Genomic DNA, 19,674 nt, shown 5'->3' with positions numbered 1-19,674 from the left:
TTAAAAGTCATAGAAAATGAAGTTTTCATGAAGAAAAAATCCTTGCCTACACTTACTTATCTCTATTTGGAACGTTTCTAAACTTTCCCATCTTCCCCCATTCTTATTGACAGGAACTTTTGTTTCAATGCTACAATATTTAAAATATTAACATTTTCTATTTTTAGGAATATCAGGTCCCATTTACAAATACAAGATAGATCAATACAAAAAACAATTACAATTCATTAAATACAATCCTTTTTCCCCCCAAAATGTAGCCTAGTAGGATCTAAACTGAGAATTTTTCACTCATTTTCTTATTATTTAAATACACACTAGACAATATCATTTTACAAACAGACTTGTAAAATGCCAAGACAGTTTAACCATAACAATCCGGGATAAACAGTATTCCTCTAATAACACTGTCATTAAAGAATAATTTTTCTCTTCAAATATTTATTTCAGACTTTCTTTTCATTAAGCTTTATGAATGAATTTTTTTTAAATTAAAACAAAAACCCAAGCATTTAAAAATATTCAAGTCATGAAAAATGACTGACATTTCTTCAAATGAGCTTGGTAGAACTTTCAATTAGAAGTCATATCATTTTTCAAGTTAAAAAAGCCATTAAAATTAAATAAAAGATTTGAATAAATAATACTCAAAAGCAGGCTACTCTAAAATGTTCTACAATTATTAGGAGAAATATTAATAAAAACTTTAAAAGTTTATTCAGAAGCAAATTATGTTAAAAGGGACACAAGTTCAATGGAATATCAAAACCTCTAATGACAACTAAGATTCAAAATTATTTCAGCTCTTAAAACAAAACTGAAAAATATTTCAAAATACCATTACGTGGAACTTTACTTCTCTAATAATTTGGCATTCTGGTCATTTGAAGAAAACACATCCAGTTTAGGTTATACAATATTCACTAAAGATTTATGACATACAAGCTGTAGCAAGACGCTGCCTAATTGATCAAAACAGAAAGTAAACACTTTTTCCCGTATCAACCTCACTTTGAAACTTTTGCCTGGACTTTGCATTCAGTCAGTTAAATGACTGAATTATATGAGGGGTCCCAATGTGTGCATTCAGTTCCTATCCAGGCCTTGCACCACACGCGCGCATGTGTGTGTGCACGCATGTACACAATCATGTCTCTCTGCAACTCCATGGACTGTAGCCTGCCAGGCTCCTCTGTCCACAGAATTTTCCAGGCAAGAATACTGAAGTGGGTTGCCATTTCCTTCTCCAGGGGATCTTCTGAGCCAGGGATGGAACCCCCATCTTTGGCGTCTCCTGCACTGGCAGAGGGATTCTCTTCCAGTCCTCCTGCAACCAGTTAAAACTCTGAAGCTTCGGAGATACTCCTCGCTCTCCTCAAAACTTCAATTCTATGATTAAACTTTTAATAGTACTAATTTACTTAACTACTTAATTCATAGTTTAAGTTACTATCTAATAAGAACAGTCCTAGAGGGCAGGGGGCTTAGATTTTGGTTGATTTTCTAATAGAACCTTACGCTGTACAGCCAGAAAGCAGTATAGGACAACAATGAAATGGCAAGAGATACATTATATACAAAACATACAGTCATATGTAATTTCCTTGACCATTTATTTAAAATATATTTCCTTAATATCTAATTCCACAGCATGTAGTAAAACTACAGACTTCAAGTGGGAAAGAAGCCATCGCAGGTGCCTGAAAATTCAAAACGCCTAGTCATTTAGCCACTCCAGTACTCTTGCCTAGAAAATCCCATGGATGAAGGAGCCTGGTAGGCTGCAGTCCGTGGGGTCGCTAAGGGTCGGACATGACTGAGCGACTTCACTTTCACTTTTCACTTTCATGCATTGGAGAAGGAAATGGCAACCCACTCCAGTGTTCTTGCCTGGAGAATCCCAGGGATGGGGGAGCCTGGTGGTCTTCCGTCTATGGGGTCACACAGAGTCGGACACGACTGAAGTGACTTAGCAGCAGCAGTCATTTAGAAGTTCTAATGAAATTTAAATGAAGCAATTTCTAATGAATGTACTATATAAGTCAGTTCTTGTAAGTTCATGAAGTCCACAGGAAAAGTCCTTCAGTTTGATTAAATTTTAGAAGGCCTGTATGAGAGATCTACACATACAAAGCACATCTGACCAGAGTACATCTTCTGTACATCAGTGCAAATCTCACCAAAATTTATGTGAATTCCAATTCCATGGGAATATAACACTAAGCAAAATCAAGCTAAAAATATGGTTCATCATGTATCATTTTAATTACAATCTCTTCAGAAGCACATCTATTACAGAAAGTTGCACTGAAACCGCTCTTTTTGAGGCTGTCATAAATCAGAGGTCAGCAAACTTTCTGCAAAGGGACAAATAATAATTGTAAGCTTTGCAGACCATATCGTCTTTGCTGCAGTTACTCAAGTCTGATGGCATAGCACAAAAGCAGCACAGAATACGTAAACAAACGAGTGTGACTATGTTCCAATAAAACTTTATTTATGGACACTGAAATTTGAAAATCATGTAATTACTAATCTGGCCTGAAAGCCATAGTTTGCCAATCCTTGTCGTAACTGGAGTAACCAAGTACCACTGTTAAATATATTATAAACAAGTTCATTCCTTCTCCTGGTTTCATTGCATGATAGGGAGGAACTGGTACTATTTTAAAGATATGAAAAGCAAGCAATGAAAACAAAATTAATTCCAACTCTTATTCACTGTAAAAAAAAGAAAGTATATGTCTTGCACCTAAAATATGAGATATCACTATCTGGGAGCACCTCTAAGGTACATCAATCCTTGATTTCTGGAATTTATATTAAACATTATTTAATTTAATTTTATTTAATATTGTAAATCAGACTATCTCAAATAGTCCATTCTGGAATCAAGCAATATATCACATAAGGAAAGCCACATATGCCTCAAAAAATTCTTATACTGAGACATTCATTTTTTCCATTTAAAAAATTTTTGTTATTGCCTGGCCTTCATGATACTTCTTTTATTTTGTACAGTGTTTATTCTGTTGCTTTATATTGTTTTTAAAAATGAATTTTTTAAAAATAAGCTATGAAAGTTTAACATACACATTTTGAGAATAATAAAAAGGCACAAAGAAATTCTCATTTGAAAAACTTTCTGAAGTGAGCAGGCAATATACTATTAACAGTGAACTAACAGTTATTGATACTTACAATGTGCCAGATACTGTTATTAAATGCCTTTACACATATGCATTCACACATGCATCACTCACATGTACCTCAGAGATACAGTGCTACTGTCATCCCATTCTACAGAAGAGAAAACCAAAGCACAGAGATGTGAGGTAACTTGCCCAAAGTTACAGAGTGAGTAAATGACAAAACTAAAACTTGAACCCAAGCAGCCTGGCTCCAAAGTCTATTCTCTTAACTCCTGGATTACACTGCCTCTCAAACTATCCACTTGGTACCATATATTGAATTAGGATCTCTCTCAAATGCATATATCAAAGGCAAGTCTTCCCAAACCAAGGTGCTGGTTTTATATCCTCTTTTGGGTCCTTCTTTTATTTGGATTTGACTTTATAAGTTCTGTTTAGCTAATGGGTTTATTAGACACCTTAAACAAAATGCAGATGAATACTATGGAAGAGATGAAAAATAAAGAATGAAGAGATAGGAAAGAAACTGATTCTGTCATTTGCTATCAAAGTCACATTGGGCAAGGTCTTTAATAACTAAATCTGATCTATCACCTTCAAAATACAGGTATTTCTTTCAAGGGTACTGTGAGGATCAACTGAGATCATACACCTGATGTATCAAAGTAAAACAGTATTTTCATGAGGAAAAAAAAAAAGCCAGAGACCACTGTAGCAAAGGCAAGAACTTAAAATTTGAAGTATTATTTTAATCTTCTATCAGCCAAATTAAAAAAGAAAAAAAAAATCTTGAATACAGAAAATCTATTTTAGCTTTGTCCTTAACCACTCATGTAAAATAACATAGAACACATGGCCAAATCTTGAAAGAATAACCACGAAGCAGATCCATGAAAAACTACTAGGTTTCACTTTTCATTTTCTTTACTGTTCTGTCAAATTCTCATGAGAACTTGAATTTTCTTGTGGTTTCATTTTAGAATTTTGTTATGAATGCTAAACAATCTTACATGAAGAGAGTAGAGCAACAGTTAAGCTTAAGTGTCCCCAGAGATTTATTAATCAGCTAATATCAAAGTCATTGACTCAGAATTAGAAAATATCTAGAAGGAGGCAACAATACTGAAGTTAGTTATGAATGTTGTACAATCTTATATGAAAGGCATAGAGTTATTAAGCATAACTGTACCCAGTGATTAACAACTATATCAACGTCACTGACTCAATTAGAAAATATCTAGGAGGTAACAATTTTGAAACATTTATAAAATTGCTAAAGCCTCTGTAAATATAAAGCACAATGATATATAACATTTTAATAGTGCTTAATACTTGCTGTTCAGTCCCTAAGTCATATTCGACTCTTTGCGACCCTGTGGACTGCATTTAATAAACAATCTTCCTGTAAAGGCAAGGCACAACTTAACCGGAAAGAATATGAAAGGTAAAAGCAACACCACTGAATGTCAGGTTAATGTATTTTCAGGTTTCAACACTGTTAAAGTAATGCCTCATGAATTTGCATTAATAAAAGAAACCTCTCTGGTTACATTAACAAGGGAAAAGCCTACATTCTACCTACATTGTTTTCCGTCCCAAACTTTAAATCAAATCATTTACTGCTGTTGAACTGAACATGCAATCATGAAGGTTATAATTCACCAGTACTGTAAAGAGAAATGTGCCCTCATTCCCACCAATAAAGGAGAAAACAAAGAAATTAAGACACTTCAGAATTATTGAAGCAAATATTCTGACTTAAAATCTGAATTCACAATTTCACTATACTGCAAGAAATTAACTGTTACATAATTAAGTTATATCTAATAAAATTAAATCATTTATTCAACCAATTTTTATTAAATGCCAAAAAGATACTAGGTTATATTACCTCAATGAGAATAAAATCTCAAAGTACAAAGCATTTTGAGTATAAAGTAACAGCACTGAAAATAATAAAAAGTAACACTTGGCAAGAAGTAATTCTAGACTGGAAAATACTACTGCATGACATTTTAAATGTGCAGATATTAATTTTAACTTTTCAGATCAATTACTTAACTAAAATGCATTTAAAAATAAGATTTTGTACTTAACAAGTACAAAAAGCTTATAAATTCACATTTATTAGAATTCACCCAACCCTAGGATCAATTTTCAGAGAAGGCAATGGCAAGTCACTCAAGTACTCTTGCCTGGAAAATCCCATGGACAGAGGAGCCTGGTAGGCTGTAGTCCATGGGGTCGCTACGGGTCGGACACGACTGAGCTACTTCACTTCCACTTTTCACATTCACACATTGGAAAAGGAAACGGCAACCCACTCCAGTGTTCTTGCCTGGAGAATCCCAGGGATGGCAGAGCCTAGTGGGCTGCCATCTATGGGGTCGCACAGAGTTGGACACGACTGAAGCGACTTAGCAGCAGCAGCAGCAGCAGGATCAATTTTATTGCTGGCTAACAACCGTAAATCCTCAGGGGCTTGTAACTAATACATATCAGCATAGCTAACAGCATAAAAGAACAGCTGAGACTCAACAGGTCTCATACAGTTATGCCTTCATTCATCCATTACAGTGTTTTTAAGAAAACACAAGAGATGTTACTACTCTATTTTTTTAATTGGCTAAATAAATTTTTAAGTATAGACTTCAATGAGTACAGACTAACACTTCACAACCCCTAAGCACCATGCCATCTCCCAAGTTAACCAGAATGACCAAGAGCATTTACAATCCATAGATTGAAAACACAGGGTATTTCACTTTTTTTAAAACCATCATTAAAGACAGTGAATAAAGGCTTAAAGTAATTTAACTACATGAGTCTTAAATACTCACTAGCTTGGCACCTAGATCTAGCATTATCATGCCTAAGAGAAACCTTACTGAGAAAAATGACCATCTGTGATTTATTCCTATGATAACAGAAAAACTTCAAAAAATCTACTGGATAATGACTGGCAGAAAGAAACTTCTGGAAACTGGCCATTTTAACTATAACATACCCTCTTAGAAGTAAGGAGACTAACATTAGGCCAAGTAGGGACTCTGAATTAATCCAATTCCTCATGTCTTTGTTCAGTCAGGCACTTAAATCCTCACTTACAAAGGCTCTTCAAATTGAAGCTATCCTAAGGCATGAGTGACTTATGAAGCCATATGCCAATTGTTTTCTACACTGTGATTAAGATTCTCACATCCTCCAAATAATTACATATGATTGGACAGTTCTTGTGATAAAATAACTGCTCCCAGGCTAAGGTCAATTTACATTTAGTAAATAGCCTCCTCTAACAACCAACCATAGGTCAATAGATCTGTATTAACATGAGTAAGTTTTGAGGAAAAGGCCACGAAGCTGTGGTCTCAACACTGTATCCTGGTTCAAAACTTTCTTCTGTGACTTTAATCATGAACAAAAACAGATCTGCTTATCTAATCTAAATGTGACCAGTGGATAAGTATAATTAATAATATATACATCATTGAGAATTCCCTGGCAGGCCAGTGGTTAGGACTCAGTGCTTTCAATGCCGTGGGCCATTTCAATCCCTGGTCAGAGAAAGAAGATGTCAGAAGCCATGTGGCATGGGGAAAAAAAAAAATACACACACACACATACCCCCACCCATCAATTATCATTAGGCTAACATAATATGCCAAAAGTACCTAAAGTTTAAGAGTTAAGTCTATATCAGAAATAAAAAATTATGTCTCAGTTCAAAGTGAAGAACTGGCTCAGCAGCATGCCACTTGAGAAATTTGTCTTTAGGTATAACAGAAAGTCAAAAGACTGCAGGTATAAAAACTGTAGGCCACAGGCAGATAAGAAGGCATCAAAAACAAACATCCAAAGTGTCTGAAAATCAGGCAAAAAATTGAGGGAACCAGAGATACTCAGCCTGGAGAAGATCAAAGGGAAACGTCTTGGCAGTCTGCAAATATTTTGAGACATCATGGTGTAAATGAAGAGACGTGTCCCGTGCCAATGCTTCTCAAACTATCTGTTGTAAAGGAATAATTTTCTATCCAATCATTGCCCAGCTATAAAATATAATGACAATATCATGGCAATGAAAAATTGCTATCAAAACGTCTAAATGTATTGTCTCAGTTTCTCTATTTAATTCACTGGCAACAGATAAACAGTTCATGGAACCCCACTCTGAGTAGCTTTATTCTGTCTGTACCAGAAAAACAAGTAAATCAAAGGGAACCATTTTACAGGGAGTTAAATTTCAGCTTTAATTCCCAGCAAACAGGCTAGGAATAGGTGTGTCCAACAGTGGAATGGCTCAGAGCACTAAGCTCAAGAAGTTTTCAGAAAAATTTATGTCAGATAATCTATAAAATGGGAGAAGGCAATGGCACCCCACTCCAGTACTCTTGCCTGGAGAATCCCATGGACGGAGGAGCCTGGTAGGCTGTAGTCCATGGGGTCGCAAAGAGTCGATACGACTGAGCGACTTTACTTTCACTTTTCACTTTCACACATTGGAGAAGGAAATGGCAGCCCACTCCAGTGTTCTTGCCTGGAGAATCCCATGGAGCCTGGTGGGCTACCGTCTATGGGGTCGCACAGAGTCGGACACGACCGAAGTGACTTAGCAGTTAGCAATCTATAAAATGGATTTCATTTTGCACTGGAAGAATGACTAGATTAAATCATTATAGACTGCCCTAAAAGCTTCTGTGAGGCCAATCAAAAACACAAAATGTAGAAAGGATACATGTATATGTATGGCTGAGTCACTTTGCTGTCCACCCAAAACTATCATAAACACTGTTAATCAGCTATACTCCAACACAAAATACAAAGTTTAATTTAAAAAAATACTAAGAAAGTAGCCAAAAAAAGATCATACTTTCAAAATCACCTGCGACCTATTAGGTAAAACATATGTGAAAAGGAAAAAGACTGTAAAAATGACTATGTAAATCGTAATGAAGAAAGCTAACATACGTGAAAATTATTAATAGAGGACCACTACTTTCTTTTTTAACCCATTACTGGCTACAGAAGTACATTCTGAAATTGCCTCTTCAAAGTTTAAAACAGTCCTCGCTATTCAAAAGCACAAAATGAGGATTTTTTTTTTAAGAAACATTAAGGAGCACCAGTGCCATCTTAAATTCTCACCTCTGAGTGAGCTTCGGCCACCACAGATTTATTCATATAAACTCTGCTCCTATCTTATCCCTTACCTAAGTGAACAACCAGCATACACTATTGCAGTCTTTTGTGGCTAAGTTAAGCACCTTCTAGAGGTAACTACATAAACTAGTCCTCCCCAACTAAGATAAGTGTTCTCCCCACACAGGAACTTTAAAATAGGTGCAAAGTACTCAGCCAAAGGCTACCACTTGTGCCTCCTTTCTGCACACCCTCAGCCCTGCTCCACATACACACCTCCATACTGACCTAATATCCACCAACTACATCAACTTATAGCCTTTTGATGCCTTCTAGGTGCAGATGCGGAGAAGGCAATGGCAAGCCACTCCAGTACTCTTGCCTGGAGAATTGCATGGACAGAGGAGCCTGGTGGGCTGCAGTCCATGGGGTCGCTACTAGTTGGATACGATTGAGCGACTTCACTTTCACTTTTCACTTTCACGCATTGGAGAAGGAAATGGCAACCCACTCCAGTGTTCTTGCCTGGAGAATCCCAGGGATGGCGAAGCCTGGTCGGCTGCCATCTATGGGGTCGCACAGAGCCGGACACAACTGAAGCGACTTAGCAGTAGTAGCAGATGCAGATGACACACAGTAGTCTCCAGTATCTTGAAACAATCAAGGGTCGCCTAAATCAGGTATCTTCACCACAGGCACACACATTCCTTTAAAATTCTGAATGGATGTCCCCAGAAGAAAGACTCTTGCAAATGCACTTTACATAGTTGCATTTAAAGAATTTTTTCACAACTACTTTGGTACACTATTTTCCAAATTTCTGATCTAAAATATCACTAATGAATGACTTATTCTCTTGAAAAGAGTGAGTATCAATGGTGATGTCAATAAACTAAAATACAAAACAAAAGCAAACCTGCTATAGAAAAGAAACAGTGAAACACATAAAAAAATAATAGCAGATAAGTTAGCGATAGAAAAAGAAAACTTATCCCTCAAAGATAAGATTTTTAAATCACAGTAAAAATCCACAATGTAAAAATCATCATATACTTGCCGAATTTCTTTTTTTAAATCAGAAACAAAATCTATCAAAGACTCACATTTAAACATGAGTACTTAAGACAGTTATTACCCTGTGAAATTTTCCTGGAATGTTAAGAAATCACCTGCAATAAGCCCTTTTCCACAAGTTCTTTCAGTGGCATGAAGACTTTACATTTTTTAAAGTATGAGCTCCAAAATAAATTCTCAATTCTGAGAAACATTTGAAAATCACCTGTTTTGTCTCTCAGTATTCTGTAGCTCCCTGTGGTCCCTTTTCAGATGTTTGGTCAAAGACGTAAAGTATTCTTTTAAAAGATTCTGGAAAGGTTGCTGTTTCTCTGGACTAATTATCTCACTAGGAGGAAAACTCAAATTAAACTTCTCTGCAGCACTCTTTACTTTCCTTGGTACAAGTCCAGCAATATCATCTCCACAATGTCGACAAAAACTAATCACCACAGAAACATGAGTATGGGATTCCCGATCAGCATTAATAATATTTTTTAGCTGTTCATAGATTAAGGAAAGACCTTCCTTGTCAGTGAAAATCCCAACTATTGTCAATTCTGCAATGAAACGCAAATCAGTTCTTAACTTGGTAATGTTAGGTGTTTTCTCTTCTTTCCTGGCTTCAAAATGTTTTTTCCAAACCTGAAGAAGTGATGGGGCAAAGTCGGCGTAGCGCTGGTGAAAGAGCGAGCATAAGTGCACAGCACAATTCACGTCAGATATTTTTAGCTTTGCTTCCACAATAGAAGCGACAGCCTCTGCAATGTATTTGCTTAAATTTAGGCCATTAAAATCATGGGACAAGGAGTCTCTCTGTTGTTCTGTAATAGTTTTTAGTTTCTTGACAAAAGCGGTATTTTTCTTCAAACTTGAGTCTAGTCGGCTGAAGAAATTTTCCTCTGGTCGGTTGTCTGGAGCATTTTGGTTTTTGCTACGAAGTTCTTTCCTTAACTGATGTCGTTCCCAAGCTTCCTGATGAAGCTGAAGGGATTCCTCTTTCTCTCTGTATAAAAAACAAACAAACAAGCAAGTAAGATACCTTGTATATATTGAAGCATAACTGATGAATCCCGTAAGAGTGAAAGCTAATGAAAAAGTAATTAGAAAAGCAACAGAATCCAAGAGGAACAAAAGATGCAAAAGGCCCTTTCACCACTTTAGACATCTGATTAATGACAAGATAATGAGAACTCATTCTACTGATAACACCAAAAGTGGCAGAGTGGAGCATTTAAAAATCATTCTGCCAACTGGCAAGCTAAATGAATATAACCTTTTACTTGTCAATTGTAACGCAATAAAGCTGAAAAAAATAAATGGATAAAACACAGGATTCTTAATACAAAAAAACAAAGTAATATGTTTGGGAAAACATAAAACCTAAATCAAATAAAAGCACTAGGGAAACAGGGAAAAAAATCCACAAAAAAATAATTAAAGAACAAAATTACAAAAGAATACATTAAAATGCTTTGAGTTGCTGCTACTGCTGCTAAGTCACTTCAGTCGTGTCCGACTCTGTGTGACCCCATAGATGGAAGCCCACCAGGCTCCCCCATCCCTGGGATTCTCCAGGCAAGAACACTGGAGTGGATTGCCATTGCCTTCTCCAATGTGTGAAAGTGAAAAGTGAAAGTGAAGTCGCTCAGTCGTGTCCGACCCTTAGCAACCCCACGGACTGCAGCCTACCAGGCTCCTCCATCCATGGGATTTTCTAGGCAAGAGCACTGGAGTGGCTTGCCATTGCCTTCTCCAATGCTTTGAGTTAGGTACCATTTTCCATACTTCAGCATTAAATAAACCTTTCTTAATAAAAGTACCTTTCTTAATAAAAGTTTAGGCTTTAAACTTCAAGTATAATTAAAAGCTCATTTAGGAACCAGAAAAACTATATATATAGGATAAAAGCACTTTAATAAAAAGGTTAGCAGACTCAGTTTATCCTGAGAAGATTTAAAAACAAATCTACTTATGTTTCCACTAAAAAGATGGGACATGTTTAAACTGCAGAAGTAGTAAAATAACTCGGGCAGGAGTAGAATGGGGACTATCTGAGATTTCTGAGACACCAAAATATGTAACTTTAAAATATAAATTTCTAATAAAACAGATTTTCATCTTTCAAAGATAACCATTCCTGAGTTACTCTATAATTCTACGATTTTTCCACTAATACCTACAATATGCTAACAAAGAGTTACATCTATCACTGAGAACAGGGACATGAATCTCTTGGAAGCCTCCCAGCCACACAAAAACAAGATCAGCAGTGAGATTACTCATTAAGAAAGTATAACTCATTACTTACATGCATTCAGTAACTCAATTATCATCTTTATTCAAAATACTTTGATATGTAATGAATATATATACACACACAATGAAAATATTTATACTTACATATTTATATATTTATAGGTGAAATAATGTGATGCTCTAGAATACTCAAGAAAAAAAAAGGGTAATTGCAGATGCTGGGTAGATGGGAAGGGGTACTAATTTATTCCATTCTATCTTTTACATGCTTGAATTTTTCCAAATAAAAAGTTGGCATTTTGGTTACTATTTTTTTTTAAGCTCTTTGTATCAGAAGGGTGAGAGAATAAAAGTTACAGTGAAATGAAATATCCTTCCAAATTATTTTAAGTAAAATAGGAAATAAGTAAGAAATTCTCAAGAATTATAGTTCTGAATATTCCAAAACTACTGTTATTGCTTTTTCAGACCTAAGACTCCAGTTCCTCATTAAAAATAGAGATACTGAAGAACTTTGGTAAGTAGGTAACTGAGCTTTTCAAGAGATTCATAAAAATTCAAATTTGCAAACAGCTTTAAATTACATACACGAAGGGAAGAGCCCATGCACTACTGGATTAGGTCTCATGCACTATTCATCAACTGTCATTTCTGCCACATCCTGGTAGTCTTCCTAAGAGGACTACCTCATTTGTCACCAGTTCATTATATCACTTGCACAGATTTACAAGGTTACAAATAGATTTCAATAAAGATAAAAAAGGGAAGCATTTTGGAATTGTACTTAAAAACAATGGTTTTAAGGTCAGCCTAACCTAGGTTCAAATCCCAGCTACTCTACTACTTACTGTGAGTCATTTAATCTCTTGAAGCTTCATTTTATTAATCCACAAAACAATAAGCTTACTTCCTTAGGACTGCCTTAAAGACAGGTACTGATACAACTGTAGAGTTTGGTATATAAGAAACTCAACAACAGCCATTAAGAACTGCAGATTTTCGGGAATTCCCTGGCAGTCCAATAGTTAGGACTTTCACCACCAGGGCCCAGGTTCAGTCCCTGGTCATGGAACTAAGATCCTGCCAGCCACACAGCATGGCCAAAAAAGAAAGGTTTTCATCTTAGAAAGATTACATACTATACCATGAAAAAAAGATTTTCTAAAAAGCACAAACAGCTCAAATCGCCCCACACCTCAAAAAAATACTTATTAAAGGTTACTATTATTTAATTTCTAGAGTTAAAGCACTGTAAGCATGCCTATAGTCAGTGAAACTAACAGAACAAGTAAATTAAGGTACTCTCAACTCTCAAGCAACTGCACCTTGCAAATTTTATTTCAAATAATCACTGTTTTTCCAAAACATTCCAACCTTCCTATTTCTACACATCAACAGAATAAATGTTCTTACTTCAACTGGGCAGCCTCTTCTTCCTGCTGACGTTTCGCCTGTTCTTCTTGCTTCTTTCTCTCTTCTTCATGTTTCTTTTTTTCTTCTTCTTCTTTTTTCTTTATTTCCTCCTCTGCCTTCACCTTTTCTTCTTCTTTTTTCTTGCGTTCCTTGTCTTCTTTTTTTCTTTTATCTTCTTCCAGTTTCTTCTTCTTATCTTCAGGGACCTTAATAACCTCCTTCTTGGCGGTAAGCTTGATCTCCTCTTTAGGTTTCTCCCTGCTGCTCACAGGCCGCCTTTCACTGCAGTCTTTTTCCTTGCTGTTTAGTAAAGATTCTTTTTCTTCCATACTTGCTGGCTTTTTACGCTCAGCTGGCATTATGTTACCCAAGACAATCTGTAAGAGTAAAAGAATGTCAGCATTATAATCACACTGACTTTTTTTTTTAAGTAATGTGACACTATTTTGTTAAGTGGAACATATGAATGCAATTTGGCAACTGTGAGAGATTAAATAAAATACAAAACAAATGCTATTTCAGTGATAAAATAATTCACTGATCATATTCCATATTCTATCATCATTAGTTATGCTTATGTCTAAGCACTTTTACTTTTTAGTCAGGAAATAGTCTCGACAAGAAGTAGAATGCACAATATAAGGAATCTCCATGTGCCCATTACATTCAACCACTATCAACTTCACAGCTGATATTAAATGACATACCGTTTAATCATAAATACTTCAGTACTGAGAACATTTTCAAACAGTTTCACCCACCATACTTCACAACCATTAAGAGATGCTGGTGACACTACATCATACAATATTCAATTACAAGTATTTAAGTGGAAGCATAAAGGAGCTCTCACCTCCTATGAAGCAACTAACAAAATGGACAAGACTAATAAATTTCATCTCACTGCTCTAACTGTATCAAACTTTCAAACACAAAAACTGCTAACTATCCCAAACTAGACTCGACCTTTCATCTCTTTATTAGTAGTCAAAATTAGTCTATAAACATAAAGATTACTATAAATAATACATAAATTAAATATTCTGTTCTATATTTGCCAATACAAGAGCCACCAGCCCAGGGTTTCCCAGCCTCAAGAGTACTGACACCGTGGGCAAGAGTCCTCTGGTGGGAGGAGGAAAGGCTACCATATGTACTGCACAATGTGTAAACGAAGCGTCCCTGCCTCCTACACAGGAGATGCTGGTAGTACTGCCCCAGTTTTAAAAAACAAGAATTACTCGGACATCACCAAATTTCCCCTGGGGGCAAAATCACTACCAGCTGAAAAGCACCACACTAGCCACACATGGCTACTTACACTGTAAATTAATTAAACAGAATCTGAAATTCAGTTCTCCATCACTATCCATAATCCAAGTGCTCAACTCCACATGTTGCTAGTGGGTACGACATCGGACAGTGCAGATATAAGAGCATTTTCATCATTATAGAAAGTTCTATTGGAGAGCACTGGTCTATAGTACAGGCTCCATACAGTTAACTGGAAATAAACTCTGGAACAAAAAATGTATTCTCCAGCAAAATTCATGATTTTCTTTTCTAAAAATACATGTCTACTTAGAAACCCTAGAGTTACATGTAGAGGCAATGGCACCCCACTCCAGTACTCTTGCCTGGAGAATCCCATGGACGGAGGAGCCTGGTGGGCTGCAGCCCATGGGGTTGCTAAGAGTCGGACACGACTGAAGTGACTTAGCAGCTGCAACAGAGTTACATGGGAGAAGGCAATGGCAACCCACTCCAGTGCTCCTGCCGGGAAAATCCCAAGGACAGAGGAGCCTGGTAGGCTGCAGTCTATGGGGTCGCGAAGAGTCGGACACGACTGAGCGACTTCACTTCACTTCACTTAGAGCTTAGTGTTCTCATGTCATTTCTTTTATGGACAATACTTCATGTTTTAACTCCTAAATCATTTGAAAGTCGTACACAAGAAAATCAAAATACTTTCCATTTAAGAAGTATAGAATTACTTAAACTACCGAGGGTTTTTTTAAGCTAAACACGGTACTCAAGTATTTTCAATATACGTTTTAAATTACATCAATAAAAACTATGTTAGCAAACAAAACATTTGCAGTAATAAATATTTTATAAACATAAAGCATTTATTTCAGCCCTCTAATAAAATATTACTACAGAAAGACAATCTAAGCCAACTGAAGCACTTTCAGTGATTTTTGGAGGCACATGTCATAGTCTGTATCTTATCTCAGCCACCTCTTCCTTCCCCTTTTCTGTTTTATTCTCCTCCACTTCCACGTTCTATGCATTTTTTGGGACAATGACACCCAAAGGCTTCAGATAACCCAACTTGTGGAACTTGAACAAAAAAGGGCTGTTAATCCTGTTTAAACAAACATTAAAATGTAGAAGAGCATAACTACTTATTTATGTGGCAAGACAGTGTTAATATTTATATTACCTGGGAAATGTAGTATCAACTTCTCATGCAGTTTCAATTAAACACCCACCACTGCCCTAAACTGACTGACTGCCCTAACGCAAGCAAACTTTCAAGAGCTAATACTAATAGCTACTAGTTACTTCTAACAAAGTAAACATTTTACATACATTATCTCATTTAAATCTTCATGAGATAAGTATTATTTTCCCCATTTAATAAATGAGTAAAAAGAGACCTGACCAAGTAATTTGACCAAGAATTCTACAGCTAGTGACAAAGCTTAACCAAAGTTATTAAGAATCCTGAAGAGGATGCAGCTAGAAAACCTGACAAGAGATACTGACTACACAACTCAGAATTACATACCTCAGAGTAGAAAGAGTCCCTGATAATGGTTAAGTAGTTTTAACATTATGTTTTAACTTTTGGCATATTCGAGCTAAAAGATATGGGGACAGGCAATTCCTAGGTAACCAGATAAACTTACTTAGGGATATCTGTAATTATATACAAAAAATAATAAGTTTTATATAGAATTTGTACTTTTTGATGTGAAGCAGCAACAAGCAACACTTCAGCTAATACGGGAAAGAACAGTTCTCAGAATATAAAAAGAATGGTACCAAAATTTATAACATCTCATTTATGAAGACAAAATTAGACACTAAGTTCTGTTAAAACATTAAGAAACGTACTTGGAATCTGACAAATTTATAAAGGATCATCATTTATCAGCACAACAGTCCCCCAAACTTTTGTGATTTTCCACAGTACTCATATACTTAATAGACTTTTAAATGTCTTCTGTATCAAACTGCAGCAGTCTTTCAAGAATTAGATTCTGCTCTAGAACATGGCAAAACAGATTCTCAACAAGACCCTCTAGTCTTGGCAGTGGTATCTTCTTTGAATCATTTCATCCTTATATTATAAACATATACCCAAAGTACACCTGGAACTAAATTTAAGTGAACAAAAATATGATGAAAAATTTAAGGTTCATGTAAAGGTAGCAATGCACTATGAGAAAATAATATGAGCTTTAAAGTCAGTCAGACTTTTAAGTTTGCAAACTCTACAACCTGCTAGCTATGGGCTACAGGGCTACAACCTACAGGGCAATGTAACTTCTCTGAGTCTATTCATCAATAAGATGGAGATACTGCTACCCCTCTCACAGACTTCTTAAACTTCTCTAAGTCTAGAAGAGAGCATGAGAGAGCCATTCAACAAATGCTTATTCTCTTTCACAGAGAAACTAAAGAGTTAAGCCTAAAATATGAATTTTTTAGAGTTCCGTTTCGTCGCTCAGTCGTGTCCAACTCTATGCGACCTCGTGGACTGTAGCCTACCAGGCTTCTCCGTCCATGGGATTCTCCGTCCATGGGATTCTCCAGGCAAGAATACTGGAGTGGGTTACCGTTTCCTTCTCCAGGGGATCTTCCCGACCCAGGGATCGAACCCGGGTCTCCCGCATTGGAGGCAGACGCTTTAACCTCTGAGCCACCAGGGAAGCCCTTTTTAAAGTTAGGAGTACTAGATTTTAACTACTCCAATTCTCAATTTTTACAGAGTGAACTGCTGATGCTGGAAAAGGTTGGGGGCAGGAGGAGAAGGGGATGACGGAGAATGAGATGGCTGGATGGCATCACCGACTCTGTGGACAATGAGTTTGAGTGTACTCCGGGAGTTGGTGATGGACAGGGAGGCCTGGCGTGCTGTGATTCATGGGGTCGCGGAGAGTCGGACACGACTGAGCGACTGAACTGAACTGAATTGCCCAAGATTACACAACTAGATTAGTGACTGGGTTGAGACTGTGTCCAGTGCTCTTTCCCCCTATATACCCTAAGACTTAAAAAGTCAAGTAGGGACTTCCCTGGTGATCCAGTGGCTAAGACTCTGAGGGCTAGGGTCAGATCCCTGGTCAGGGAACTAGATTCCACATGTTGCAACTAAAGATCCCACATGGTGCAGCTAAAGATCCTGCATGTCCCAACTATGACCCGGTACAACCAAATAAATAAATATTTTTTAAAAGCCAAGTAAAAAATACAAGCTACAGAATTCAGATTAAGTATGTATTTGTATCATTTCAAATATGAAACTGAGCATTAAATTATATTGTGAAATGCTAATTTTAGCATTTCACATTTTAATAAACTCATGCTTTAATATTTTACCTCAAATCTTCCAAATATAAACTAGAACTTTATTAAATAGAGTCTGTAAGATAAAAATTAGTTATCTTTTAACTGGAATATGATTAGCTCTTACAAGCCAGTATAATTACATTCACACAGTCCTTAAAAGGAAGCCATGCTTTAAAATCACCTTTCTAGCTCCCAAAATAGTGTCCTGGCCCTTGGGCTGTATATTTTATTTGGTTTTCTAAATATACTCTGAACTTCCAGAAGAAAGTAAAACTACTTTAGTAATAAAACAGGTACTTTCAATGGTCTGTTGGGAGAGTGCAGAGAAAGGGGTGTTTCCCTTTAAAGCTATTTCTCCGCAAAGTACCATATGGGTTATATATGAAATCACAATGAGACTGCTCTGAAAATGCTCCAGAGTGAAAGAATGATATTTAATCTTTTCATTTTGGGTTATTCATTTAAAATGTTCTAAGGGCAGAACAGCACAAGGGCATTACCTCCCAGTCTCTGAATTTAAAGAACGTCCTCAGTATAAAGGACTCATTCTAAGTTTTTACAAATTCCACCAGAGTTCAAAAATGGTTTTCTTGATGAGTGGTACAGTTCTTCTAAACACTTAATAACTCTGCTAAAGGGGAAAAGTGAGGGAGAGCTTTCCTCAGGTCTGATGCATCACTGCGTGCAAGTCCTAAAAGAGCAAAAGAGCCGACGGTCCGGTCCAGACTATCCCCTCAAGCTTATAAGCTGGCTCTGCTCCTCCAACCAAACACCCCGCGGTCGCCTCCGTAGTTCAACAGGAGGACCGGGAAGCCCGGGATAAAGGCAAAGTGAAGTCCTCAACCCATGGGACTAAAAAGAAGTCCCCCCAGAAAAGCCTGCCCACCACTCTCCGATCCACCGAACCCCGTCCGCTGCGCCCTCTTCTCCCACAACCCCCTGCTCTCGCTCCACACGCCTCAGCCCCGCTCGCTCCCTCGCCACAACTCCCCTTCCCACCGGGGTCCACGGTCACCTTCGCGGACCGTCCCTGCCCCAGCCCTAACTTCGCACCCCACACTCCCTCACCGCCGGAGCCCGACACGCTCCGGCCGGTCTCCCGGCTCCACATCCTCCCACACACACACACACCCTCCCCATTTCCTCGCCCTCGCTTCCCTCCCGGCTCCCAAAGAGCTCTCCCCAGCCTCCCCTCGCTCTCCTCCACACCCCCAAACCTCTTCAGCCCGCCACGGCGGGCTCCCCGCCCCCGGCCCCGGGGCCCACCCCGGGCACACGGGGCAGGCACCCCCTCGACAGCCTCTCCTGCCTCCGTCCCGCGTTGAAGGGAGCTTCCTGAGGAGAGGGGTCTGAGAACGACGCCGGACCCGCGGTCCGTCTCCTGCTCGCCGTCCCCGGAGCGCTGGGGTGCCGAGTCGCCTCACGGGTCCCCGGGGGAGTAGGAGTCCAGGCCGGTGTCCCCCAACCCCGCTCCCTCCTGGTCGTTGGAGCGGCGGGGAAGGAGGTTCCCCGGGACTCACCTCGAGCCTGTTGTCAACATTAGCCCCGGGTTTCCCAGCACCAACTCCAGCGCTCGGGCTCTCCCCTCCCCTCCCCCCACCAGCTCGCAGCCGAGGGCCCGCCTTCCCTCACCTCCCCCTCCTCCCTCCGCCCGCCGCCCTCCTGTCCGCCACTCACCAGCGCGGCCAGGCTGCGAGTGGGGGCGGGGCGGAGGACGGCGGAAAGGAAGCAGCCGTCCGCACTATTGCCAGGTCGAAAACAGTCCGGGCTTCCCTTCCGCCGGCATTCCCTCGCTCTTAGCTTAGCTCCGGAGCGAAGGATCGCGAGTCAATGCCCAGATAGGTGCCACACACAGAGCGGCGGCTTCAAGCTGCCCAAACTCAAGGAGAGGAGCTAATTTTTCAGACAGGCAGTTCGTAGGGCAGCCATAACCTACACCTCCAGCCAGGGCCTCAGCGGAGGGGAGGAGGAGTCAGAGGACCGCAGGCAGGAAGTGGATTGGTCGCCAGGAAAGGGAAAGCGCCTGAATTGGAGGTGCGCAAGCGCAGGCGCCGGGGGAGGGAGACCGGAGGGGGAAAGC

At 38.6% G+C, this 19,674-nt stretch overlaps 1 protein-coding gene across 1 annotated transcript in view; it reads right to left on the bottom strand.

Moving 5' to 3' along the window:
- Positions 1–19,232, bottom strand: part of UPF2 (UPF2 regulator of nonsense mediated mRNA decay) — a 103,985-nt gene extending 84,753 nt beyond the window's left edge. Inside the window, exons 1-3 of the mRNA XM_055427587.2 lie at positions 19,115–19,232; positions 13,014–13,390; positions 9,568–10,347 (exon numbers count right to left, since the gene is read on the bottom strand). Of these exons, the coding sequence (XP_055283562.1) occupies positions 9,568–10,347; positions 13,014–13,372 (1,139 nt within the window). The 5' untranslated portion in view covers positions 13,373–13,390; positions 19,115–19,232. The remainder of the gene's footprint in view (positions 1–9,567; positions 10,348–13,013; positions 13,391–19,114) is intronic.
- Positions 19,233–19,674: the final 442 nt, after the last annotated feature.

This window comes from Moschus berezovskii, chromosome 15, assembly GCF_049115385.1.
Source record: "Moschus berezovskii isolate FMDL1 chromosome 15, NW_MosBer_1.0, whole genome shotgun sequence".
NCBI classification, from domain to species: domain Eukaryota; kingdom Metazoa; phylum Chordata; class Mammalia; order Artiodactyla; family Moschidae; genus Moschus; species Moschus berezovskii.
This window is presented reverse-complemented; position numbering and strand designations above follow the sequence as displayed.